Source organism: Arachis ipaensis, chromosome B10 (assembly GCF_000816755.2).
Source record: "Arachis ipaensis cultivar K30076 chromosome B10, Araip1.1, whole genome shotgun sequence".
Lineage (NCBI taxonomy): Eukaryota > Viridiplantae > Streptophyta > Magnoliopsida > Fabales > Fabaceae > Arachis > Arachis ipaensis.
The window spans coordinates 6,084,207-6,110,724 of NC_029794.2; the positions used below are offsets into that span (position 1 = coordinate 6,084,207).

General features: G+C 40.8%; 6 protein-coding genes across 8 annotated transcripts; 4 read left to right on the forward strand and 2 right to left on the reverse strand.

The window, feature by feature from the left end:
• LOC107623764 (uncharacterized protein At5g39570) lies at positions 349-2,131 on the forward strand. 2 transcript variants are annotated; one of them, XM_016326130.1, is made up of 2 exons: positions 761-931; positions 1,075-2,131. In XM_016326130.1, exons 1-2 carry the CDS (start codon positions 929-931, stop codon positions 1,957-1,959), a joined length of 888 nt encoding a protein of 295 aa, XP_016181616.1. In that variant the 5' UTR covers positions 761-928; the 3' UTR covers positions 1,960-2,131. The 2 variants fall into 2 exon arrangements, with proteins under 2 accessions (XP_016181615.1, XP_016181616.1); XM_016326129.2 differs by having other exon boundaries at positions 349-2,131.
• On the forward strand, positions 3,182-4,553 carry LOC107624258. Its single transcript, XM_016326745.2, has 2 exons — positions 3,182-3,910; positions 4,030-4,553. Exons 1-2 carry the CDS (start codon positions 3,457-3,459, stop codon positions 4,083-4,085), a joined length of 510 nt encoding a protein of 169 aa, XP_016182231.1. The 5' UTR covers positions 3,182-3,456; the 3' UTR covers positions 4,086-4,553.
• On the forward strand, positions 5,810-7,313 carry LOC107622337 (pentatricopeptide repeat-containing protein At1g55890, mitochondrial-like). Its single transcript, XM_016324201.2, has one exon. It carries the CDS (start codon positions 6,011-6,013, stop codon positions 7,193-7,195), a length of 1,185 nt encoding a protein of 394 aa, XP_016179687.1. The 5' UTR covers positions 5,810-6,010; the 3' UTR covers positions 7,196-7,313.
• Positions 8,368-9,889, forward strand: LOC107620011 (pentatricopeptide repeat-containing protein At1g55890, mitochondrial-like). Its single transcript, XM_021113835.1, has one exon. It carries the CDS (start codon positions 8,512-8,514, stop codon positions 9,685-9,687), a length of 1,176 nt encoding a protein of 391 aa, XP_020969494.1. The 5' UTR covers positions 8,368-8,511; the 3' UTR covers positions 9,688-9,889.
• Positions 10,017-13,457, reverse strand: LOC107622340 ((3S,6E)-nerolidol synthase 1). The gene is made up of 7 exons (XM_016324203.2): positions 13,313-13,457; positions 12,937-13,216; positions 11,698-12,076; positions 11,332-11,550; positions 11,095-11,233; positions 10,561-10,877; positions 10,017-10,370 (listed from the first exon to the last, which is right to left on the reverse strand). The coding sequence occupies exons 1-7, from the start codon at positions 13,376-13,378 to the stop codon at positions 10,142-10,144; spliced, it is 1,629 nt and encodes a 542-aa protein (XP_016179689.1). The 5' UTR covers positions 13,379-13,457; the 3' UTR covers positions 10,017-10,141.
• LOC107622334 ((3S,6E)-nerolidol synthase 1) lies at positions 23,228-26,285 on the reverse strand. 2 transcript variants are annotated; one of them, XM_021113833.1, is made up of 7 exons: positions 26,114-26,285; positions 25,762-26,020; positions 25,097-25,475; positions 24,774-24,992; positions 24,537-24,675; positions 24,051-24,299; positions 23,228-23,786 (listed from the first exon to the last, which is right to left on the reverse strand). In XM_021113833.1, exons 1-7 carry the CDS (start codon positions 26,114-26,116, stop codon positions 23,490-23,492), a joined length of 1,545 nt encoding a protein of 514 aa, XP_020969492.1. In that variant the 5' UTR covers positions 26,117-26,285; the 3' UTR covers positions 23,228-23,489. The 2 variants fall into 2 exon arrangements, with proteins under 2 accessions (XP_020969492.1, XP_016179682.1); XM_016324196.2 differs by having other exon boundaries at positions 25,744-26,020; positions 26,114-26,284.

Genomic DNA, 26,518 nt, shown 5'->3' on the forward strand with positions numbered 1-26,518 from the left:
GTATCTTCATAATAATAATCAATATGTTGTGATATAATTGAAATTAAAATGTATTTTTTAATAGTTAAATAATTAATATTATATTGAAACTATTCAGTACGTGGATCTTGCTGAAATCCTATAGCCTCTACGTATGTAAATTTATTATTATTCTCATGTCACACTCAGACACCGCTGGGGCTAATTGGTTGTCCACACCACTCCTTATCTTGATCTTGAAAGAAGATTAACATCGCAAATCATACAGCTTTGAAAGTTTTGTCTTCATTTCCAATAGGGAAACAAATGGAGGGGCCAAAGGCCACTTCTTTGCTGGATTGAATTGGTTTGACATCATCCGGCACATTTTTACTCATCATACAGTCCTACTCAACACATTTTTATGATGCTGTAAACATACTTTATTACAAATATGGCGGGCAGTGAATGATTAGAAATATGTTTGCTTCATATTTTATTATTTCAATTGGGGATGCTCAAAAAAATCGTTATGAGTTATGGCCTAGTATTACTATTCACAATTAATAATTTGGCACTATTGCATGCTTAATGCTTTTCTTTTATTTGTTTCTTCTTCATAAAATTCATTTATATCCCTCATAAAACTTTGGCACGATTCCACCCCCCTTAGCTTCCCGTTTTGGTGGGTTGGTGAGAGTGTTGACACTTTACACTTGCATGTGCACATTTTAGCATAGATAAGATTTCTGCGGTTGCTGAAGATAACTTAGAATCAACGGAAACACACTTTTCCTTTTTCATACTAATAAAAAAGTGAAGCACTTTAAGTGTCAAGGAAAAAGCTTTTTCCTTCTCCACACAATACAAGGTTTTGAAGAAGAACATAGGAAGCTTGAATTCCATCTACAGTCTCTAAACTCAGATAAAAGCATGGCCTATTACAGCTATCCCTATTCTGATTCTGATTATGGTGAGTACAATTTCAATTCTTATGCTTCCACTTATAATTATGCTCAAGTTCCAACCTTTAATTCTTACAATAGCTATGAATATAATAAACCATATTATGGGTATGATCAAAGTTTGTATCTTTCTGCAAATTACCCTTATCAGAGTTACCAAACTAGTATATCATACTCTGCCACCAATTTTACTGACCCAAAATCATTTGAGTATGATCCCAATCATGGAATGACTCAGCTTGTGATCTCATACAATACCGTGGAATCTAATATCCCTGAATTTGATGAATATGATCCAACACCTTATGGTGGTGGTTATGATATTGCTGAGACCTATGGAAAACCTCTACCACCCTCAGATGAAATCTGCTACCCTCCTTCCACCGGATCAAGTTCAATTGCTCCACCCGCTGATGCTGTTCCTGCTGGGCCAATAGTACCATTACCATTGCCTACTGTTGATGAGGCAATTGATGAGAAAGCAATCATTCCCCAGAAAGAAGCTGAACGTGAAGTGACTCAAGAAATGCCTCAGTCACAAGATAGTAGCAAAGATCAAGAAGAGGTAATTGAAGATAAAGACTATGATACCAGTGAGGAAAGTGAAAGTGATGATGAAGATGATAGAAATAACTATTCTGGGTCTGGTTATGGGAATGGATACAGTGGGGAAAAGGGTGATGAGTATGAGAAGAAAGTGCCAGCACAGTATCCTCCTAGTGGATATGGCTTGGAAGCTATGGATCTCTGTGAGACTTTGTTTGGGTATTGGCCTTGTTTGTCACGTATGAAGAGAGAACATCGTTGTGAAGCAGCTCCTCATAGAGGAAACTATTATTGCCAGGAGAATATTTGGAAAGGGACTGCAGATTATCTCTTTGGGAATCCATATCCATATGGTGGCAGAGGGGAAGAAGAAGGGAGTGGCTATGGTCATGTAGGAGGAGGAGGAGAACTTGTGCATTCATATGAAAGGCATTATCCAACTCAAGCACACTACAGGCAAAGTGAATATACTGATGGATCATCATGGTGACACAACAAAACAATTTGTTGAGATATGTAACGAAATATATATAAGTTGAAGGTGTAAACAAATAATATTGTATTCTGTATGTGTATTGTGTACTGTCTCTCTGTAATTTTAATAATTGTGAAAATTTGCAGTGAAACATTTTGAAAATAAAGAAAATTTCATGCTTTCATTATGTACAAGCCAATGCCGGTTAAGATGTCTGTTGAAAATATCTCCCTTTTCTTCTGTTTGTCAAAACTCTACATAGATAATTGTTACGAGATTATGAAAATCTCATGGCATTATGGCGTTGGAAGAGTTGGTCTCATTCTATGAAAGATGTTCTTGTAAAAGGAGAAAAAGAGACTTGTTTCACAGCCTTGAAAACATTGTTTCACCAGAATGAGATGAATCATAATTATAAGGAATAATGGTGGTCTCAGATAATTTCCCAACAGGTTTTTCATATCAGTAATTCAAGCTGGCAACTATATATGTTTTTGATGAGATGAATCAACCTAAGGAAAAAGCAAAAATCATAAACAACTATTAAATGTGATCAGAATTGAAGGAAGAAATTAATAGTAATAATGTCTGGGCAAAATCATCGTACCTACAAATCCCCCATAGCGAATTTTCCTCCTACCATAAATTTTGATCAATGCCTGTGTGTCAGTTCCTTCCCACACGCCGCATGAATATGATTTAGGAATGTACAATAATAATAATAATGTGTGATATAATGGATAACATAGTCCATTAGTAATTATAGGTAAAAGAAGAACAACATGGACCATTAGTATTCTTTGCTTAAAGTTTTATCAACGAAATTAACAAAAGACCAAAATAATTGTTGTCTCGAACATTCCACGGAGCATGGCTTTCTTTGGTTATTATAATATAATAGTTGACACTATTACTTAATTACTATGGTGAAAAGATGAAGAGAAGAAGAAAACACATGAATAATTAGGAAAAGAGAGGCATGCATGGCCCCAAATGCAAGCGCAAATCATGGCCAAAGCGCCAAAAGACACAATTGCTAGATATTCATACAACTTACGTACAAAGACACATCACTACCTAAATTAAAAATAATTAAAAAAAAAAGCATCATAAATCGTAAAGGCAAAGTTGTTTTCAACCAGAATCATCATTATTTTATTCTTTATCATATAGTTTTGAAGCTATCATCAGTATCACACCACCTACTAAATTTTCATTAGTTATATGGTAACGTTTTTTATTGTGCTATTTGCTACATTACATAGGGGTTCCTTGCTTGTCACATTTTGTGAGTCATGTCCTAGGTTGTAACGCAAGGGCAGATTGTAGATTTCACATGATACAATCCAACCAAGAACTTAGAAATTCTGTCAAATGTCCTAACTGGCTCCCACTTCCAATCATAGTGTTTCAATAAAATACCTTAAAAACCCTCTTAAAACCTCACAGCACCAAAACGCCTTTCTTGTGTTTGTGTTATGTCCACACTCAGAAGATAGGTGCTATTTCAACATGTCTATCTCACACACATCTTCTGAAGCCAACTTTCATCTTCTTCTTCTTGTTCTCCTTGCTGTTGCTGCTTCTGATGTTGTTGTGACAGCTTCATATTCTTCAATTCATGAGCTACTTCGCAGCAATGGCTTACCTGCAGGGCTATTCCCTGAGAGTGTGAAGTCATACAAATTGGACCAGAAGGGTCGTTTGGAGGTGCAGTTAGATCGTCCATGTCTGGCCAAGTATGAGAACAGGGTCTTGTTTGAGACTGTGGTCAGTGCTAACCTCAGTTTTGGACAGCTTAAAGGGTTGGAAGGTCTCTCTCAAGAAGAGCTTTTTCTATGGCTTCCTGTGAAGGATATCATTGTCAATGATCCTTCATCTGGTCTCATCCTTATTGATATTGGTCTTGCTCATAAACAGCTCTCACTCTCTCTCTTTGAAGACCCCCCTGTTTGTAGATCTCAAGGTCCTCTCTCTTTTTCTTTTTCTCTTTCTTAATGTTGATGACCTTTTCTGAATTTGGTGGATGCATTTCGGTTATTCTCTATGTGCTGAGTTGATTTCAAATTTCAATGTGGGGTGCAGGTTCTTCACTATACACAGCAGGAAGGAAGATTATTGGATTTCAAGATCAGAGATGAAAGAGTTGGTTTCTCAGAAAAGTTGGTTTCTTTTCTATTTTCAATTTTGTTCCTTAGAAAGAGTTACATGGTGCAATATGCATAGATCCAGCAAGGGTTGTGATGAATGTCATACTCATAAATTGATGGCGGTGTTTACTATTGTAAAAAAGAATCTTTCTGCAATTTTGTGTGCCGCTTTATTTCTAAGGGGAAATTCTTTGGTGTCTATGGAAGTTGTGCCTAATTTGGCTAAAGGTAAAGATAAAGTAAGGTGGAACCCAGTCTTTTATGTTTGAATTCTCTGAGTGAAATCTAGGCATCATAGAAGATACCATTTCTAAATTCTAATGTTCAAGCTGTTTCATATCATGTCATCACGTTTTCTTCCTTTTCCTTTTCCTTTCCCTTTTCTTTTTATTCTTAAGAAGGAAGTTATTCATTGAAAGAAAAGGCTACTTGATAGTAGGTGGTCCTATACAAAAATTATTCCGTGGATCTGCATCTGCTAACATGACTGTTATTGGCTGATTGGTGAAACCAAATTTTACTCCCAAATTTGAATAGAAAAGGCTCCATTGCTTTAAGTTCAAGTTGAAGACTATGGTCCATGGGGATGTTTACATGGTCATTATTAATTAGACTAACTTGACTTGGATATCATGCGGTCAATAATGTCATTCAGCTGCCAATTTATTTCTTAGATGCAAATTTTCAGTTCTGTTTTCGAAACTATGAAAGAAATAACTCACTATCTTGTTTGTCCAGTTCAAATAGTCAATATAAAATTCATTGATTGGAGACAAGACCTTTTTCTTTGGTGTAAGACAACTATGTTGGACACATATTCTGGAATCTGGCGCCGTATTCCAGGGTGCATAGCTTCAGTGTTATTGAAGCAATGCACCTTCGGAACTTGAGCTGTAAACAGACAGACAGCATTGATTCTATTATTGGTATTCTAGTAACAGTACAAACAGAATCTATGTTGTTGCAATTATGTTAATCAGAAATTCTAAATTCGTTTCTTGTAAGCTTTGCTTAATTTTCAGACAGGTCCAATCCAAGGTTAAACGAAACTTAAACTTTATTGCCTATGCGGTTATGTCAGTGATTTCCATTTCAGCTGCATACAAAATATGACACTATGCCTGCAGGAAGATTTACTAACTAAAATTTAACATCAACACTAGAGGGAAAACGATCTAGTTTTGGATTTATCTATTTCACATATTTAGAGGAATGCAGGAGGTGAAATGATTTTTGTTTTACAATATATTGGAAATGAAACTGCTGAATGTTGAAGGCCATAATAACTGTAAATGTCCATTTTAATTTGCTCTAAATGCCACTGATAATATCTTGAAGAACTTTTTCATTCGACATTCTTAGAGATTTCCACCGTTCATGCCCTGAAAATTGACATAAAATCATAAAGGCGCATATGCTGATATACATATATATTTTTTTTTTGAAGAATGATAACATATATTTTAGTACGAATGGCATAAGTGCCAATATTAATAATAAATCATAGAGGTTCACTAAAATTAGCCACCAGAATAGAATATACATACATTAGAATATAAAATACATATTAAGAATGAGTTAAACTACACATATTTGTGCTAATGAGGTATAGCTCAAATGACATAGTCTTCCCATACTCAATTAAGAGGTTGCTACACATATTTGTACACAAATATAACGTAGTTGATTTTAGTATTTTGATATGTAAATAGTATTTTTATAATAACAATAATATAAACAAAAATAGAGTTGCAAAATAAGATTTTTTAATTAAAATAGGTTTAAAAATGAATTCTTGGCAACAAACTCAATTTTAAAAGAAAGAAATGACCAGAATAAAAAACACAAAAAAAAAGAACAGAACAAACACCGGTCTCTGTGAGTGAGTTTTACACTTTTACTTTATCCTTAGCAGCATGTCGCCGTGGCAGTTGCATGGCAATCTTCGCCGCATGTTCACGACATCATCGGCCTCTGCCTCTGCCTCGGCCTCTGCCTCTGCCTCTGCCTCTGCCATCATCACGTCTTTTCTAAGAGATCTCTCCAATGAGCGCGACCTCGACCGCCTCGTTCATTCCTTCAAGCAAGCTTCCCAATCGGATCGTTTCCGAAGCAAACACCGTATTTACGAGCGCACCGTTCGCCGCCTCGCTCTCGCTAAGCGGTTCCAATCCATCGAGGACATCCTCGAACACCAGAAGACCTTCAAAGACATCTCCAAGGAAGGTTTCTCTGCCCGCCTTATCACACTCTACGGCAAATCCGGCATGGTGCAGAATGCGCACAAAGTGTTCGATGAAATGCCTCAAAGGAACTGTCCCCGTACCGTGCTCTCTCTTAATGCCCTTTTGGCTTCTTATTTGCATTCCAACGTGTTTGACATGGTACCTACCCTTTTCAACCACTTGCCTACACAGCTTTCCGTGGAGCCCAATTTGGTGACTTACAATACTGTCATCAAGGCTTTTTGCGAAATGGGTTCTTTTGATTCTGCAAGTTCCATGCTTGATGACATGGAACTTAAGGGTGTGAAGCCTGATGTGATAACCTTCAATACCCTCCTGGATGGATTGTATTCAAATGGTCGTTTTGAGGATGGTGAGAAAATTTGGAAACGAATGGAGGATGAACATGTTGCTCCTGATGTTCAGAGCTACAATGCTAAGTTAATGGGAATGTGTGTTGAGAAAAGAAGTGGTGATGCTGTTATGTGGTACCAGAAGATGAGGAGTGAAGAGGGTGTGAAGCCTAATTTGTTCAGCATCAATGCTCTGATTAGAGGTTTTGTCAATGAGGATAATTTGGATGAAGCTAAGAAGTGGTACAGTGAAATAGCAACCACTGAGTTTGCCCCTGATAGGCACACTTTTAACATCCTTCTTCCATTCCTGTGTGACAAAGGTGATTTGAAGGCTGCTTTTGAGGTGTCCAAGGAGATCTTCAATGGCAGGTGCTTTGTTGGTCCACCCAGATCGCTGTTGCAGCTTGTGGTGGATACACTGTTGAACAATTCCATGACTTTAGAGGCAGAGGAGATTGCCAAACTTGCTTATACCAGTTCCAAGCCACGCTACGAGCTAAATTTACCACAGGATTTGTAGATTAGCACTACTATATTTGGTCATGTTATGCAAAGGTTGCTACATAGCCTATTTCTGTAGCTTTCATTGAGAGAAATTTATCGAAACATACCGACAATTTATTCATGCCATCCGTCAATATTTAACAATATGAATGAAAGTATGTTGTTGATTTTTAAACTAAAAAATTATATTAAATAATGACTAAAAATACTAAATTTTTGTGACTCTCTAATATTTTTTATTTTTTTTAGGGCAATTTACGCATCTAAATTGTTTGACCCCAATGTTACGCAAATACATTGTTTCCAAATTTAATACGCAAATGCATTGTTTCACTATTTTATGTAAACCGCTACTGGCAGTAGCGGATTTATTATTAAAATGAGATTAAATAGCAAATCAAAGAGTGAGTACTCACAAAGTACTAAAATATATAAACTAAGACTAATTTTTTTTTATCTTCATCCCTTCTAAAACTCATGAATGATAAAATAATTTATTTTTAGTAAAAAATTCACTAAATCATACACTTTTTCTTTAAAAATTATTTCATTTTTTATCCATATAAATCATATGATTGCAAAAAATATATACTCCGTTTTCTTTCTCTCAATTTTTTTTGTAACTTAATTTAGCATAAACAAACATTTTTTCTAATCAACGTAAACCGCTAGAGGAACACAGAAACCGCTAAATTAAGTTACACAAAAATTAAGAGAAAGAAAACGGAGTATATATTTTTTGCAATCATATGATTTATATGGATAAAAAATGAAGTAATTTTTAAAGAAAAAGTGTATGCTTTAGTGAATTTTTTACTAAAAATAAATTATTTTATCATTTATGAGTTTTAGAAGGAATGAAGATAAAAAAAAAATTTAGTTACGTAAACCGCTACTGCCAGTAGCGGTTTACACTCACACACATAAACCGCGGCTGGTTGTAGCGGTTTATGCACACCTGTAAACCGCTACTAGCGGTTTACATAAAATAGTGAAACAATGCATTTGCGTATTAAATTTGGAAACAATGTATTTGCGTAATATTGAGGGTCAAACAATTTAGATGCGTAAATTGCCCTTTTTTTTATTATCTAAATACAAAATATAAAAATAATAAACATTTAAATATTTCATGATAAGAATTAGTAGTTTATTCGACATAAAAATTATTTATATACAGAATATCAAAATTAATTTTCCAATCCTGAATTAGATGTTGCATTATTCCATTGAAACAGTGTGATTCCATTTCCAACAACTTGTGTTCTCCTCTGATGTTGAGGTAGTTAGGCAGTTAGGCTTAGATTTCATTCGTACACACTAGAAGACACCATGTCTGGCCTCAGTACTCTGCGTCGACTCTTCACCGCAAAACCCTCCTCCATCACCGCCGCCACAACCACAGCTATCGAATCCGAATCCAAGTACAAGCGCAAACGTGGACGCGTGACGCCATCTTTCCGCACGCTCCCCAGCGACTACGAAACGCCGGAAGCAATGCGAAACGTGGTAGACAAGTTCAAGAGGCTTTGCAAAAACAAGTACTTCCGGCGAAGTGTTGGCATCTACACCGACGTTGTACGCAAGCTTGCGAAGGCCAAGGCCTTCCCTTTGATCGAAGAGATCATTGAAGCCCAAAAGCAGTACAAGGAGATTACCACCGAGGGCTTCATTGTTCGCCTCATCAATCTCTACGCCAAAGCTGGCATGCCTGACCACGCCCGCAAACTGTTCGACGAAATGCCAAACCACAATTGCTCTCGCAATAACTTGGCTTTCTCTTCCCTCCTCAACGCTTACGTCGCTGCTGGGCAATACGACGTTGCCGTGGGCCTTTTCCGTGAAATCAGCGCCAAATATTCGATTCAACCCGATGTGGTGTCGTTTAATGTTTTCATTCACGCATTGTGTAAGATGGATTATTTGGACTCTGCTGTTGGGGTTCTTGATGAGATGGATGAGCTGGACTTGGAGCCTAATTTGATCACTTTTAATACTCTGCTTGGTCAGTTTTATAAGAAGCGTGGGTTTGATGAGGGTGAGAAGATTTGGACAATGATGAAGACGAGGAATGTTGAGCCTGATGCTGTGAGTTACAGGCTGAGGATGGGTGGGATGGTTGGTGATGGCAGATTAAAGGATGCCGTAGAGTTGTTTCATGTGATGAAGTTGAGCGGGGTTAACCCTGATGTGCATTGTTTCAATGTGTTGATTCAAGGGTTTTTTGGTGATGACAATGTTGAAGAAGCCAAGGTTTGGTATGATGAGTTGGTGAAGAGTGAATGCGAACCTGTTCGATCTACTTATGTGACTCTTGCGCCATTTTTTACAGAGAAGGGTGAATTTGATTTGGCTTTTCAGCTGTGCAAAGAGGCTATGAAAGGTGGTAGATTGGCTATTGATGCAGAGGCATTGAAGCAGGTGGTTGAGGGGTTTGTTGCCAATGGGATGATTGAAGAAGCTACTGAGCTTGTCGATCTTGCGGGGAAGAAGAAGTTGGAAGTTTGATTTGGCCTTTAACAGGGATTAAAAACCCACATTGGTTAAGGAAGCGGTTTTAATAGTCTTTATAACTTACAGTGTGAGATAATTCTTCTCCTTTCAGCTAGTAGCCTACTACTATGTAGGACATGTATCTGTCAGGAATGAAGGCGATGTTGGATTTTTGCTTATGAAGCGAATTTTGATGCTTATACTCGTTCCTATTAAATATGCTATTTCCTGCATTATTTGAAATTCATTATGCTTCAACTGATACATGTGATTTCCTGTATTCTTTGAAATTCATTATTCTTATTAGATCAACTAACATATGATTTCTGGTACATGTGCATATATTAAAATGAAAAATCATCTGATCCTTTATGGCGATGTCTTCTGTCAAAGAACAAAGGTTAATATGCAAACAACAACTTCTGATCATTCTTTGAAAAGAAATTAAATCATGTCCATGTTCATAAGCTTATAGTACAAGTGAATTTACGTGTGCAACACCAGCATTAGCAATAGACTTGACATGTTGATGTAGGTTGGAAAGGCTTGGATTGGTGCGGTAATGATACATTAGAGGGACCATTCTAGCAGCACTCAGGCAGAATTTGGTAAATGACGATGGAAATTGCTGATCTCTGCCCAACACTTGTCGATTGAGACGCTTCCATTCCATTGAAATCAGCTCCTCAACATGATTGAAATTTATTTGTTGAAAAAAAAAAAAAAAAAAAACAAAAAACCATATTACACTAGTCAATAAAGCTACCAACTAAATTAATACGTCAATATGCAAAGGGTAGAGAGTTATACGCTATACTTGAATACATAATCCTTTTTATACTACTGTGTTCAGTTCGTTGTTTAATATAGTGCTATATAAGGTATACTGTAATGGAATTAAATATAACTTTCTTGTGGTGCATCTTAAAGAATAATGGAACAGACTTGGATTTTACCTTGTGTCCTTCTAAGTCATCACAAAGACGAAGGATTTTTGCGACGGAATATATAATGTCTGGAAAGTCGTCTAAAATTGCAAGAGTTTCCTTTGTTATATTTTGATGGAAAAGGAAAAATGAATGGACAAGCATCACGTGCAGTCCTGTGCTTACAGTTGCATGCTTCAAGTACTCCTCTGAATTTGGCAATTCACCAGAATCAGACCAATGTGCCCCTTCCAAGGAGGCATTCAACAATTGCAAAAACTTCATTAGAAATACGTAGCGTTAATGTTGCTACAAGTTGGTGCAATTCCAAGCAAATTCGGATAGTTCATTTTTAATTTAATCTGTTAAATAATTTTATATCTATTTGATAATTATACATACATTTAAAAGAAATTGAATAGTTGGTCTAAAGAAACCTCATGACCTCATTGTGCAAAAATAAAATAAAAAATAATGAAATAAATGGACCATTTACCGATTTTTTAAGGGTATTTATAGGATTCAATCCATGCTTTTTGTAGATCTTTTCGGAGAAAGCATTTGTAATTTCATATAGAGCACTTAAACACTTTTTCATGAATTCGGGAAGGTGCTCTGTTCCGGTCAATTCCCATCTGAATTGAGAGGTAAAAATTTGTTGTAACTTGTAAGCATTAGAATGGAATAATAAGAAAATTTAAATGTCAATATACATATGATATAGAATAGGCACCTCTTAACCGCATCAGTAAATAGAATAAGCTGATCCAACGTGCCATAAACATCGAAAATGTCATCAATGATGTAGACCAGAGAGATAGGTTTGGTAAGCTCAAGCCTTTGGTCTGAAAAGCTCGGATCTGTGAAGCATGCCATGGACCACATGTACCATTTTAGAGCTTCATACTCTGCAAATTTCGGCTCCTTCGACATAGCTTCCCCTTTCCACCATCTATCAAGGGATTATTTTGTTTTTCGTCATCACTTGGTCATTAATGATTAAAAGTGTGAGATAAAGTATGCTGTTGGATTATTAAACTAAATAAACTAGACTAAAAAAATTGAGTTGATGAATAAATGATTTACTCATAGAACTTACTTTGAAACTTGAAGGGCTTCATGCTGGTTCATGAGCCTAACTATACAGGAATTGATTTCTGCAAGTTCCACAAAGCACACAGATTTTTTGTCGGGCTTGAAATTCCTAAGCAAGATGGTTTTGTCCATGAATCTAGGCAAGTTGTGATGAAGTGGTTGCTGGAGAGAGATTGCAACATATTGAGCTTCATGATGATGATGATGCCTTGACAGCCATGAATGAAGAAGCTCGCGGCAGAGGCGCCCCACATCCTCAAGAGAAGTATCTTCTTCTCCAATGCTTAGCTGCGCTGCTTCATGTACCGCTATGAGACTCGTCAAATCTTCGCCATATGCTTCTCCGAACTGCACTCTGTTATTTTTCAACCTCTCAAATATATCTGCACAACGATTATGGTAGTTGATTATTAGTTAATGAATATATATTACTAATTTTATAATTAAAATGTGTTATATATTATTTTTTATTTGTAATTAAAATTATTTTTTTTTAAATTAAAGAATTCTCTCATTTTCTTTTTTTTTCTTTCTTTATCTCTCTCATTCTTTCATCAACTCTATCTCTCTTGTATATTATAAATGACTAATTATAAATTTAACAATTAAAATATATAACATAATATTCTCTAAATATCTAATTATATTTTTATATACATAAAGAGAAAAAAAATATTATTTTTAAATAGCAAGTATAAAAATTAATTATTTCTATTTGTGTAACAGACTTAATACCTAATCAAAAGTATACAAGTTAAATCGTTTCAAATTTTAGATAATGAATATTAAAATTAATTATTAGTAATAAATTAAACTCTTTCACATGAAATAATAACTAAAAATCTTATCATTTGATTTTTTATCTACAGAGATCATGATCTTCTTAGCCAACGGGAACTTTTGTTTTCTACTATCTTTAATTTTTGTAAAAGTAGTTTGATTCTATAAATCTTTTGTGCCATAATCTATAATGTCATAACAAAATCGACATAATTTTAAAAAATTTATATTCCCGTAATATAATTACGGATAAAAATATTAGTTTATAACTAATAAAAAGAATACAAATATACAAGATCAACGTGTAATCACTTTTAAATAAAAATTGTGGACCTTATATATGATAGAATTTATTAGGAAAACTAACTAGTTTCCCTAATAGAAGTTATAAATTTAACCATAATTGATATATGATCTATTTTATTACTTCAAAGATCTTCTCATTATTATAATTTATAACAACCTGCATTAACTGAATAACCTCCTTGTCTGAGTAAACGGAACGTGAGTGCAACTTTGTCAAGTTGATGGCTTTGGACAAAATCAATGGGATCTCTGGTCACTATGAAATGTTGCTTCTCAAGTGCGGCTTCAATGTGCTCTTGAAAGTGGTGCTCAATGCCAAGCCTTTGGATTAAGTCAACCATGCACAAACTCTCCATTATTGGATCCTCGCTAATAAGTTTCTTCATTACATGCTTAGCCTCCTTCAGCATCACAGTTTGTTTTGCATGTAAAACATCCTGAAAGTGTAAAGAATTAGTTTAAGGAATTTTGATGAATAATATTGATGGAGAAATATTTATGTTGGAACGTTGGATTTTGTTGAGAAGTCTCACCATGAAGGTGGAGCTTATGCCTATGGCTGTGCCTGCACACCTTGGAAAAACAAAGTTGGTATACATAATTAGAAGATATCAAGTTGAATGAATGGTGGATAGAGTTGGCAAAGGCAATCATTAAATAACAAATCATGGAGCAAGCAACCACCAACAACGTCTAATTCGTGGGACGACATCCACATGTGACGCTATTGATAAGGTTGCTTCGTGCCGTTAGTTGTAAGGCTGGGTTTGTTTCTAATAACAACACAGAACAAGACACTAAAAACAGGACAGGATATAAACACAAAATTTTATGTTTTTGTATTTTGTTTGATAATAAATTAGAACAAATTATAAAAATTCAATTTATTCTCATTTTTTTTATTCAAAAAATTTGAGATGAAAAATATAACAATAAAAAACATAATTATAAAAAAATAACAAGAATAATGAAAGAAAAAATAAAAAATAAATTGTCTCTTGTTAGTGTTTCTGTATCTTTCCTGTTAAAATTGATACAAAATACAGTAATTTAATGTCTCCGGACACATTGTCTCTGTTTATATCTTGTTACAGCCCAGCCCAGGACTCCTGCGGGCCAACCCGACCCGAGCTCCACCCGGCCCGGCTACGCGCCCTTCAACCGACCCGGACACGCGTCCCATACAGCTCACACACAGCTATGGGACAGCGTCCCTGAAAATATGGGCCTGACCTCCAGAGGGGCCCAGGGCTGACATGTATATAAGGGGAAGAATGGCTCTTCCCCCGAGGTACGTCACATCCCTACACCACCCTCATTTCGCCTGCACATATTCTGACAAGAGCGTCGGAGTGTCGCGCCTTCCCGGTCACCTTGGCGGGCCCGGCGATACGGTGGTTCAACAACCTCCCGCAGGGCTCGGTGACTCAATTCTCCGACATCAGCCACGCCTTCTTGGCTCAATTCACGACCAGGATTGTCAAAGTCAAACACCCAATCAATTTGCTAGGGGTGACACAGAGACCCGGAGAGCCGACCAGGAAATACCTGGACCGTTTCAATGACGAGTGCCTGGAAATTGACGGTCTAACGGACTCGGTGGCAAGTCTATGCTTGACGAACGGCTCTCGAATGAGGACTTCAGGAAACACCTTACCACAAAGCCCGTTTGGACAATGCAAGAGATCCAGTGCGTGGCCAAAGAATACATCAATGACGAAGAAGTCAGCCGGGTCGTGGCTGCCAATAAGCGGCAGCCCACCTACAACCAAGCCCGGCACTATGAAGGCAGAGAAAGACCAAAGGAACACGCCAGGAACGGCGGTCCGGGTAAAACACCCAAACCGTTCCCCCGAGTTGGGAAGTTCACCAATTATACCCCCCTCACAGCACCAATCACCAAAGTTTACCAACAAATAGCGGGAAAGGGGATACTGTCAAAGCCCCGACCTCTGAAGGACAGAACGGGAGGAAACAAGAACCTCTACTGCGAGTACCACAAGGGTTACGGACACAAGACCCAAGACTGCTTCGACCTAAAAGACGCCCTGGAGCAAGCTATTAGGGATGGGAAACTTGCCGACTTCTCCCACCTTATACGGGAACCAAGGAGACGTAACCGGGACCACGATAGCGAAGATAGATCCCGGCCAACAAGGCAACGGCAGGAACCAGAGGGTGACGACCACGGCCTTACGGTGGTAAACGTGGTAACGGCCAGAAATACCGCCCCAAGGTCAAAGTCAGCACAGAAAAAAGACGCCAAGGTCCTAGCGGTCTCCACCTCGACAGGTAGAAGTTTCCGAGGTATCCCACCCATCTCCTTCGGCCCAGAGGACCAATGGTTTGACGAGGCACCGGAAAGTCCGCCCATGGTCATCACGGCTAGGGTCGGGACGGGCCTCGTCAAACGAATCCTGGTAGATACGGGGGCAGACTCAAACATCATGTTTCGAAACGTTTTCGATGCCCTGGGACTAAGGGACGCCGACCTGACGACCCACCAGCACGGTGTGATAGGGTTGGGGGACCACTTCATCAAGCCGGACGGAATCATCTCACTCCCGACCTCTGTGGGACAGGGGCAAAAGCGACGAACAGTCATGGCGGACTTCGTAATATTACGAGACTCCACGGCTTATAACATCATCCTGGGGAGAAAAACCATTAACGACCTGGGGGCCGCCATTAGCACAAAGCTGCTGGTGATGAAGTTTGTCACTGATGACGGATCCGTAGGATCCATCAAAGGCGACTTGGAAACGGCAGTCGCTTGCGACCACGCCAACCTCTCCCTCAGGAAAAAATCCAAAGAAGCGTCTGGGGTCTTCCTGGCTGACCTAGACGCCAGAATAGACGACAAACCTAGACCAGAGCCAGAAGGGGACTTGGAAAAGTTCAGGGTCGGCGAGGAGGACGATAAATTCACATTCATAAACAGGAACCTCCCCCACGAAATGAAGGAGCCATTGATGGAAATGATCAGGGCTAATGCCGACCTCTTTGCCTGGACGCCTGCCGATATGCCCGGGATAGATCCCCAGCTCATATCGCATCATCTGGCCGTCAAAGCGGGAACCAAGCCAGTGGCCCAGAGGAGGAGAAAAATGTCGCAAGAAAGAGCAGAAGAGGTAGCCAAGCAAACGGCCAGCCTCCTAGAAGCAGGATTCATCCGAGAACTGGACTACTCGACTTGGTTGTCAAACGTGGTCCTGGTCAAAAAGCACAATAGGAGGTGGAGAATGTGCGTAGACTACTCTGACCTCAACAAGGCGTGTCCCAAGGATTGCTACCCCCTACCTAACATTGACGCACTCGTTGACGCGGCGGCGGGGTACCGGTATCTGAGCTTCATGGATGCCTACTCAGGATACAATCAGATACCGATGCACCGACCTGACGAAGAAAAAACGGCGTTCATAACACCGGGAGGAATCTATTGTTACAGGGTGATGCCCTTCGGTTTGAAAAACGCTGGGGCCACGTACCAAAGGCTGATGAATAAGATATTCAGTGAACTCATAGGCAAAACAGTAGAAGTCTACGTGGATGACATACTCGCGAAGACTACACGACCCAACGACCTCCTTAGCGACCTTGATGGCGTTTTTTCGTCCCTCCGACAACACGGCATGAGGCTTAATCCGCTCAAGTGCGCGTTTGCCATGGAGGCCGGTAAGTTCTTGGGATTCATGATTACGCAAAGAGGGGTGGAAGCTAACCCCGAGAAGTGTCAGGCAGTTCTCCAGATGAAGAGCCCGGGCTGTATCAAGGACGTCCAACGACTTGCCGGGAGGTTAACGGCTTTATCCCGATTCCTCGGCGCGTCAGCAGCAAGAGCCCTACCTTTCTTCAATCTAATGAAAAAAGGAATGACGTTCGAATGGACCCCAGCATGCGAGGAGGCATTCAACCACTTCAAGCAGATTTTAGCGGCACCACCAGTTCTCGGAAAACCCAGGGCCGGAGAACCGCTTTATCTCTACCTATCGGTAACCGAGGAAGCAATGGCCACGGTGCTCGTCAGAGAAGGGGAAAAGACCCAACAACCCGTTTATTTTGTTAGCAGGGTCCTCCAGGGACCAGAACTGAAATACAGCAAGCTGGAAAAACTAGCGCTGGCGCTCCTAGTCTCCTCCCGAAGGTTAAGACAATACTTCCAGAGCCATCGTATAGTCGTAAGGACGGACCAGGCGATTCGCCAAGTACTGCAAAAGCCTGACTTGGCCGGTAGGATGATGACCTGGGCCATCGAGTTCTCCCAATACGACCTACAATATGAACCCCGGCACGCGATCAAAGCTCAGGCAATGGCAGACTTTCTGGTTGAAGTGACGGGGGACCCTCCCGAGGAAACGGGCACACGGTGGAGGCTCCACGTTGACGGGGCCTCCAACCAAACGTCCGGGGGAGCAGGGGTCATCCTAGAAAGCCTAGCAGGGGTCATCTATGAACAATCGACTAAGTTCGAGTTTCCAGTGTCGAACAACCAAGCAGAATATGAAGCTCTCTTGGGCGGACTAACATTAGCCCGGGAAGTCGGAGCGACAAAGGTCGAAGTATGCAGCGACTCGCAAGTTCTCATCTCGCAGGTAAACGGAAGCTACCAAGCCCGGGACCCCCTCCTGCAAAAATACTTGGAAAAGGTTAGAGAAATAACGAGTCAGTTCCAGGAGGTCATCATCCAACACGTCCCAAGAGAAAGGAACACACGGGCGGACCTCCTGTCTAAACTGGCGAGCACAAAGCCAGGGTCGGGTAACCGGTCCCTCATCCAAGGCATGGTGAAGGAACCAACGGTCACCCTCCATTTGACAAAGTCAAGCCCCTCATGGCTAGACCCCATCACCAACTTCCTAGAACTCGGCAAGTTGCCCGAGGATGAGAAGGCAGCCAAAGCCTTAAGAAGGGAGGCGGCCAGATACGCAATTATACAGGGACAACTATTCAAAAAGGGACTCAGCCAGCTCCTGTTGAAGTGTCTGCACCCCAACCAGATGGACTACGTGCTTAGGAAAGTCCATGAGGGGTGTTGTGGACACCACATCGGGGGCAAAGCCCTAGCAAGGAAGCTCATCCGAGCAGGATACTATTGGCCAACAATGATGAAAGACTCAAAGGAATTTGTCAAAAGATGCACAAAGTGTCAACAAAACGCCAACTTCCACAAGGCACCGGCCTCCGAGCTAAATTCTCTGACGACTACTCGACCTTTCGCACAATGGGGAGTCGACCTCCTGGGGCCTTTCCCGGTCGGCCCAGGACAAGTCAAATACCTCATTGTCGCCATCGACTACTACACAAAATGGGTGGAGGCTGAACTGCTGGCTACGATATCGTCCTCCAACTGTCGGAAGTTCATGTGGAAGCAGGTGATAACCCGTTTCGGTATCCCGGAAGTCGTTATCTCAGACAACGGGACCCAGTTCACAGACAAGAAGTTCATGGAGTTCCTCTCTGGCCTAGGGATAAAGCAAAAGTTCTCCTCGGTAGAACATCCCCAAACAAACGGGCAGGTAGAGGCCGCAAACAAAGTCGTCCTTCTTGGTCTAAAGAAGCGCCTAGACAACAAGAAAGGAAGCTGGGCTGACGAACTCCCCTCCGTCCTATGGTCTTACCGGACAACCGAGCAAAGCGCCACGGGGGAAACTCCCTTTCGCCTAACATACGGGGTCGATGCGGTGATACCAGTCGAAATTGGCGAACCGAGCCCCCGACTACTACTCGCGGGCATGAGCGAAGCGGTCGAAAAGGACCTGATTGAGGAAACAAGGGAGATGGCTCACCTAACAGAAACGGCGCTGAAACAAAGAATAGCCCTGCGTTACAACGCAAAAGTCCTCAAACGAGATTTCGAGGAAAGGGACCTCGTCCTGCGACGCAACGACATCGGCGTCCCGACCCCAGGGGAAGGCAAGCTGGCGGTAAATTGGGAAGGTCCCTACAGGGTAAGGGAGGTACTCGGCAAAGGTGCTTACAAGCTCGAAAGACTCGACGGCAAGGAAGTGCCCAGAACATGGAATGCGGGTAGCCTAAGAAGGTTCTACCCATGACCAGACGATTCGCCGACCTGAGAACCTAAAGAAATAGTAAATACCTGCTTTGTTTGCATGACAATCTACCTTTTTATCTTGTCAAATATTCACCATATTGATTAATTTGCTTAGCTAACGATTAACTCATACTTGTCAAAAAAATTTTCGTACTTGTCTACTTCTTCCCTACGTGCGCCGCACACGAGCACATCTTAAAACGGCAGATCGGGACTGATCACCCCGGGGGCCATCTTCGTCACGGCCAAAGCCAACTGCGACGACAACACGACCACGACAATCCAAGCCACAACTATCATAAAACGGGAAAACGGGCGCGAGCCCCCCAAGAGAAATAACAACAAATACAATAAACGGCAACCCGGCCAAACGACCAAATAAGTATAACTTATAAAGAGTCAAAACAAAGAACGAACAATAAGTTGTTCAGCAAACGCATTACAAAATATCCTAAGTTACAAGACCTCACTTCCTCGGCATGTCAACAATCTTTCCGTCCTGGATAGTCTTGAAAACGCCAATTGACGACGTGTCGAAATCAGGAGCTGCGATCCTCAGCTGAGCCTTTAGGGCATCTTCGGTCATCGAGATGGCATTCTTCCCTTGCTCCTTGGTCACCTTAAGCTTCTTCCTAAGCTCACCGGCTTCAGCTTTAGCGGCCTTCACCTCCGAGGCGGCCTGCTCCCGCTCTTTTTCTAAGGCGACAACCCGACCCTGAGCGGCGTTCAGCTGACCCTTCAATGTCATCTCGCGCTCAAGAAGCCGGGCCACGGTCTCATCAGACGCCTTCAACCTCTCCGCAACAAACGACGACTTCTCCTCAGCAGCGCTAAGCTTTCCCCCCCCATCTCGGACAGCTGACCCTGGAGGAGTTCAACTTGAGCCTTAAAGTCGTTGTTCGCCTTAACAGAGGACTCAAGCTTCCTCCGGAGCGCCTCCATTCCCGATAACTCAAATTCAGCCTTCCGAGCTATCACGGCCCCACGAAGCAAGGTGCGATACATCCACCTCGCCTGTCCGGACAGTTCGGTCTCCTGAAAATGCTCCTCTGTCCCAGGTATCAGTTGGGAGTCAATAAATTTGGTAGCATCAAAGTTCCTTTCCATTATGGTAAGGGCCCCTTCCGGGCTGGAAGACATCTTTCGCTTCTTGGGAGTATGGATAAGCTCCACGTCACTATCCGGCTGGGGGGTGAGAGTCGCGTGCCCATCAGCGGACCCTTCCTCACGGGTAGGGGAAGCCTGGCCCCCTGCAGCCTGTTTCCCCGACACGTCGGTATCCTGGGGAGAAGGCACAGCCTGATTCTCCTTCTCCCCTGAAGGACCCCCCGACTTGCCGACGTCCTTCTCTTCGGCATTCTCGTCGTCACTTGCTTCAAAAGAGGTCTTCATCAGATTCTCAAGACCGGTCACGGTGGCAGACATTTCCACTGCAACGAACAACAGGCACGTTAGTCGTTAGATCGGAAAAAGAAAAACAACGATAAAGAAACATAGGCAAACAAAGAAGACAACTCACGAATATAGCTCCTGGCGGCCTCCCGTTCACCCATAAGAAGATGTGGGTTCACGGGGTTCTTTTCAAAAATAGCAAAAAGGACGTCGGCTATTTGCTTATCTACAGCCGACAACCTCTTGTACGTCACCTTGATGAAAGGATTCGACCCCGCACCAAAACTCCAATAAGTCTGGATAAGGCGCTCCCCCCTCTAACGACAACCAAAAGGGGTGACGACCTTTGACGGGACGAACCTTGAAGTACTTATCTTTAAAACCATGGTAGGAGTCCTCAAAAAGGCCAAAAATTCTCCTACCCTGGACAAAACGGAAAGAAAGAAACCCTTTTCTTGCCTTCCCCTGTTTGGAGGGGTTGGTAAGGTTGAAATAAAAGAGGAAAACGTCCACCGACACCGGCAGCTCCAAGTACTCGCAGACCATTTCGAAGCAGCGGATCGAAGCCCAGCTGTTCGGATGAAGCTGAGACGGGGGGACGGATATCCGGTTCAACAGCGCCATTTGAAACTCGGAGAACGGTATCCGAACGCCAACTTGTGTGAACATGGACTTGTAAAACCAGATCCAATCGGGGACACGAGGGGAGTGAAAGTTGAGCTCATAAATACGCTCATGGGGGGCAGGGACAATGGCCTCGTAGTTGGCCTCTTCGTCAGTCCCCCCACACAAGTAGCCGGCTTGTCGGAACTCGGTCAACTCCTCCAAGTCCATCTGGTTGGGTGAGCTCCTTATATCGTCGGTCACCCAGGCGTACGGGTCGTAGGCCGCGCCAGTTCCTGAAGACCGGGAAACGATGCGAGGCATACCTACATCGGGGTACCACTCTGTTAGACTATGAGGTCGGGAGTCCACAGAAACCCAAAAACTACGCCTTTTCAAACTTAGATCATGGCCAAGAACAGTTAAAAACTACACCTATCATGCAAATCACCTAAAACCTACCCAGGAATGGTACCCCTCCCCTAGTTCATCTACCCCACCGATGGAAGGCCATTCAGCAAAAATAAACCAAAACATACAAACAGTAACTACCACAACAGTGAGGCATAATATAAACATGGGGGGAGAAGGATCAAGAAATTACCTGAAATGGAGTACGAAACTGGAGTGTAAAAGAGAGGCACAAGTTAGCTCGAATAGAGAATCTTTGGATATCAGGGAGAAAAGAAGATGAAAATAGCAAAGTGGGAGGAAGAGAAAAGAAAACTGTTTAAAAACCACCATGATAAGCGCGAAAGAAGGCAATGGCAAAATGGTCTTTGCGCGCAGGGTTTTTTCAAATCATTACGAGCATTTAATGCTCAGCGCGAAGAACGAAGCGACGAACGAACGCCTCAGCAGACCAAGAGACACGCGCACCAGAGACGCGTCTCTCCCACAGTCAGCCGACTCGACGACAACGCACGAGTAAGGAAATCACGCGCCACCGATCGTCCTCGCGACCATCACTGGCGCGTCGGGGGCACTGTTACGGCCCAGCCCAGGACTCATGCGGGCCAACCCGACCCGAGTTCCACCCGGCCCGGCTACGCGCCCTTCAACCGACCCGGACACGCGTCCCATACAGCTCACACACAGCTATGGGACAGCGTCCCTGAAAATATGGGCCTGACCTCCAGAGGGGCCCAGGACTGACATGTATATAAGGGGAAGAATGGCTCTTCCCCCGAGGTACGTCACATCCCTACACCACCCTCATTTCGCCTGCACATATTCTGACAAAAGCGTCGGAGTGTCTTTGCAGGTGGCACCCCCCTTTCTCTTTTCTCGCACGACGTGCTCGGGACCTCCCCAGTCCGGACTGGAAGACCGTGACCAGACGAGCCATTTCCTTCACCCTGGGTCCTGACCCGAACCGTCCGGTAACCGACCTACCGAACATATCTCTCTTGTCAAATACGATTTTGTGTCTCAGTATTCTTATTTCAGTATCTTGTATATGTAAACAAACGCAACCTAATAAGCTAATAGCAGGCAGGAGCTCTCGCGGGATGCGGGGCAAAATGGGAATTGTATCCCGGTTATGGCTGGGACCTTTTGCAAAGGCCGCACGTGCAACTAAACGAAACAGAAAAATATATTTTGACCCTTTGAATGGTTGACTAAATTGTTTGCTTTGCAGAAGAAACTAATAATGCAGTTGAATATTTTGACTTTAAATATCTACTCCTAATCATGTCTATCATCTTCCTTATTACATTAGTAGTTTAGTCCAACTACGCCAAAAATAGAAAGTTAGAAACCATGCACAAATTTAATAAATTAATTAGGTATTTGTATCCACCAACAATCTATTTATTCATGAAAAATACCAAGTCTTCCTAGCTACCACTGCAAGAATAATAGCGATGATTTTCGATACTTTTTTTTGGCAATGGCAAATGGCTAATTGAAGATAAAATATTGAAATCAAGAACAAAATCGTCTATTTTTTTACGCCTTTTACAAAACGCGTTCATGTTATCATTTCATAGTCGACGCTTGCACGTCTCGAGTTTATTTTTAGTTAAGCTTATCAGAATCTTTGTTATGATGAGGTGCCATAAACTTCAAATAATTGGTGCAGGGTTTAATTAAGGCTAGTTATATTAAACACCGTATTTACGAGCGCACCGTTCGCCGCCTCGCTCTCGCTAAGCGCTTCCAATCCATCGAGGACATCCTCGAACACCAGAAGACTTTCCAAGACATCTCCAAGGAAGGTTTCTCCGCCCGCCTTATAACACTCTACGGCAAATCCGGCATGTTTCAGAACGCGCACAAAGTGTTCGATGAAATGCCTCAAAGGAACTGTCCCCGTACCGTGCTCTCTCTTAATGCCCTTTTGGCTTCTTATTTGCATTCCAACGTGTTTGACATGGTACCTACCCTTTTCAACCACTTGCCTACACAGCTTATTCTATTCATTATGCTTCAACTGATACATGTGATTTCCTGTATTCTTTGAAATTCATTATTCTTATTAAATCAACTAACATATGATTTCTGGTACATGTGCATATATTAAAATGAAAAATCATCTGATCCTTTATGGCGATGCCTTCTGTCAAAGAACAAAGGTTAATATGCAAACGACAACTTCTGATCATTCTTTGAAAAGAAATTAAATCATGACCATGTTCATAAGGTTAGTACAAGTGAATTCACATGTGTGCAACACCAGTATTAGCAATAGACTTGACATGTTGATTTAGGTTGGAAAGGCTTGGATTGGTGCGGTAATGGTACATTAGAGGGACCATTCTAGCAGCACTCAGGCAGAATTTGGTAAATGACGATGGAAATTGCTGATCTCTGCCCAACACTTGTCGATTGAGACGCTTCCATTCCATTGAAATCAGCTCCTCAACATGCCTTTCTGCATCTTCTGCTGATGTCTCTTGGTGTTGTCTCATGTAGCACTCAATGTATGACCCATCAAACCCACTTTGATTTTTATTCTGCATTCATGATTGAAATATATGTGTTATATAAAAAAAAAAAAAAACCATATTACACTAGTCAATAAAGCTACCAACTAAATTAATACGTCAATATGCAAAGGGTAGAGAGATACACGCTATGCTTGAATACGTAATCCTTTTTATACTACTGTGTTCAGTTCGTTGTTTAATATAGTGCTATATAAGGTATACTATAATGGAATTAAATATAACTTTCTTGTGGTCCATCTTAAAGAATAATGAAATAGACTTGGATTTTACCTTGTGTCCTTCTAAGTCATCACAAAGACGAAGGATTTTTGCGACGGAATATATAATGTCTGAAAAGTCGTCTAAAATTGCAAGAGTTTCCTTTGTTATATTTTGATGGAAAAGGAAAAATGAATGGACAAGCACCACGTGCACTCCAGTGCTTACAGTTGCATGATTCAAGTACTCCTCTGAATTTGGCAATTCACCAGAATCAGACCAATGTGCCCCTTCCAAGGAAGCATTCAACAATTGCACCCACTGTTAATTTCATGCAAACACTTCATTAGAAATACGTAGCGTTATTGTTGCTACAAGTTGGTGCAATTCCAAGCAAATTCGGATAGTTCATTTTTAATTTAATCTGTTAAATAATTTTATATCTATTTGATAATTATACATACATTTAAAAGAAATTGAATAGTTGGTCTAAAGAAACCTCATGACCTCATTGTGCAAAAATAAAATAAAAAATAATGAAATAAATGGACCATTTACCGATTTTTTAAGGGTATTTATAGGATTCAATCCATGCTTTTTGTAGATCTTTTCGGCGAAAGCATTTGTAATTTCATATAGAGCACTTAAACAATTTTTCATGAATTCGGGAAGGTGCTCTGTTCCGGTGAATTCCCATCTGAATTGAGAGGTAAAAATTTGTTGTAACTTGTAAGCATTAGAATGGAATAATAAGAAAATTTAAATGTCAATATACATATGATATAGAATAGGCACCTCTTAACCGCATCAGTAAATAGAATAAGCTGATCCAACGTGCCATAAACATCGAAAATGTCATCAATGATGTAGACCAGAGAGATAGGTTTGGTGAGCTCAAGCCTTTGGTCTGAAAAGCTCGGATCTGTGAAGCATGCCATGGACCACATGTACCATTTTAGAGCTTCATACTCTGCAAATTTCGGCTCCTTCGACATAGCCTCCCCTTTCCACCATCTATCAAGGGAATATAACTGATCAGTGGCATGTTGCACAGATGATTTGTGTCCCACACTATTCTATTGGTTATTGTTATTATTGTTATTTACCATAGGACTTACTTTGAAACTTGAACGGCTTCATGCTGGTTCATGAGCCTAACTATGCAGGAATTGATTTCTGCAAGTTCCACAAAGCACACAGATTCTTTGTCGGGCTTGAAATTCCTAAGCAAGATGGTTTTGTCCATGAATCTAGGCAAGTTGTGATGAAGCGGTTGCTGAAGAGAGATTGCAACGTATTGAGCTTCATGATGATGATGATGCCTTGACAGCCATGAATGAAGAAGCTCGTGGCAGAGGCGCCCCACAACCTCAAGAGAAGTATCTTCTTCTCCAATGCTTAGCTGCGCTGCTTCATGTACCGCTATGAGACTCTTCACATCTTCACCATATTCTTCTCTGAACTGCACTTTGTTATTTTTCAACCTCTCAAATATATCTGCACAACCATTGTCGTAGTTGACATTATAAGCTCTCTCTATAAATAATTTAACTTATTTTTAGAGTAAAATTATACATCAAAGTCTTTTTATGAAATCTTTTTATAAACTAAGTCCAACCAAGTTAAACAATAAGATTTAGAATAATGTTAGTCATAATTAATTTTTGTTATGTTAAAGCAATTTAATTTAAATTTGATTAACAAAAACATTTAGATGTATAAAATTATTCTTATTTTTAAAAAATATTTTATATTATATAACAACCTGCGTTAAGGGAATAACCTCCTTGTCTGAGTAAACGGAATGAGAGTGCAACATTGTCAAGTTGGTGGCTTTGGAAAAAATCAATGGGATCTGTGCTCACTATGAAATGTTGCTTCTCAAGTGCAGCTTCAATGTCCTCTTGAAAGTGGTGTTCAATCCCAAGCCTTTGGATTAAGTCAACCATGTATAAACTCTCCATTGGATCCTCGCTAATAACTTTCTTCATTACTTGCTTAGCCTCCTTCAGCATTACAGTTTGATTTGCATATAAAATATCCTGAAAATGCAAAACAGTTTAAGGGTTTTATTTTGTAGAATAATTTTGATGGAGAAACATGTTGAGTTGGATTAATTTGTTGAGAGCTCTTACCATGATGCAGTTTGTGCTTTGAGTAGCTTGGTGTATGTTACAAATTAGAATTGAAGCTTGGCAGTTATTAAGTTGAATAGTGATGGCTTACAATGAGAGTAGTAAAGACAATTAGTCAAGACCTTATTGTAGCTAGACTACTTGCATTGCAATTTGCTGGGTGAATTTGGGAATGTGTATTCATATGAGGGTCCCCATATTTATGGGAAGCAAAGTCTGCTGATTTTCCAACAATCTTGAGACACCGGGTGTGTGAAACTGATCAATGCGTGTATTTTAAACATGCATGTTTTTATCATGGATACTAGTTTGGTGCCCGCGCTGATTGTGTATTTAACTATTTATCATATTATATATATTGAATTATTATATATATATAAATATATAAATAAATTGTAAAATGAA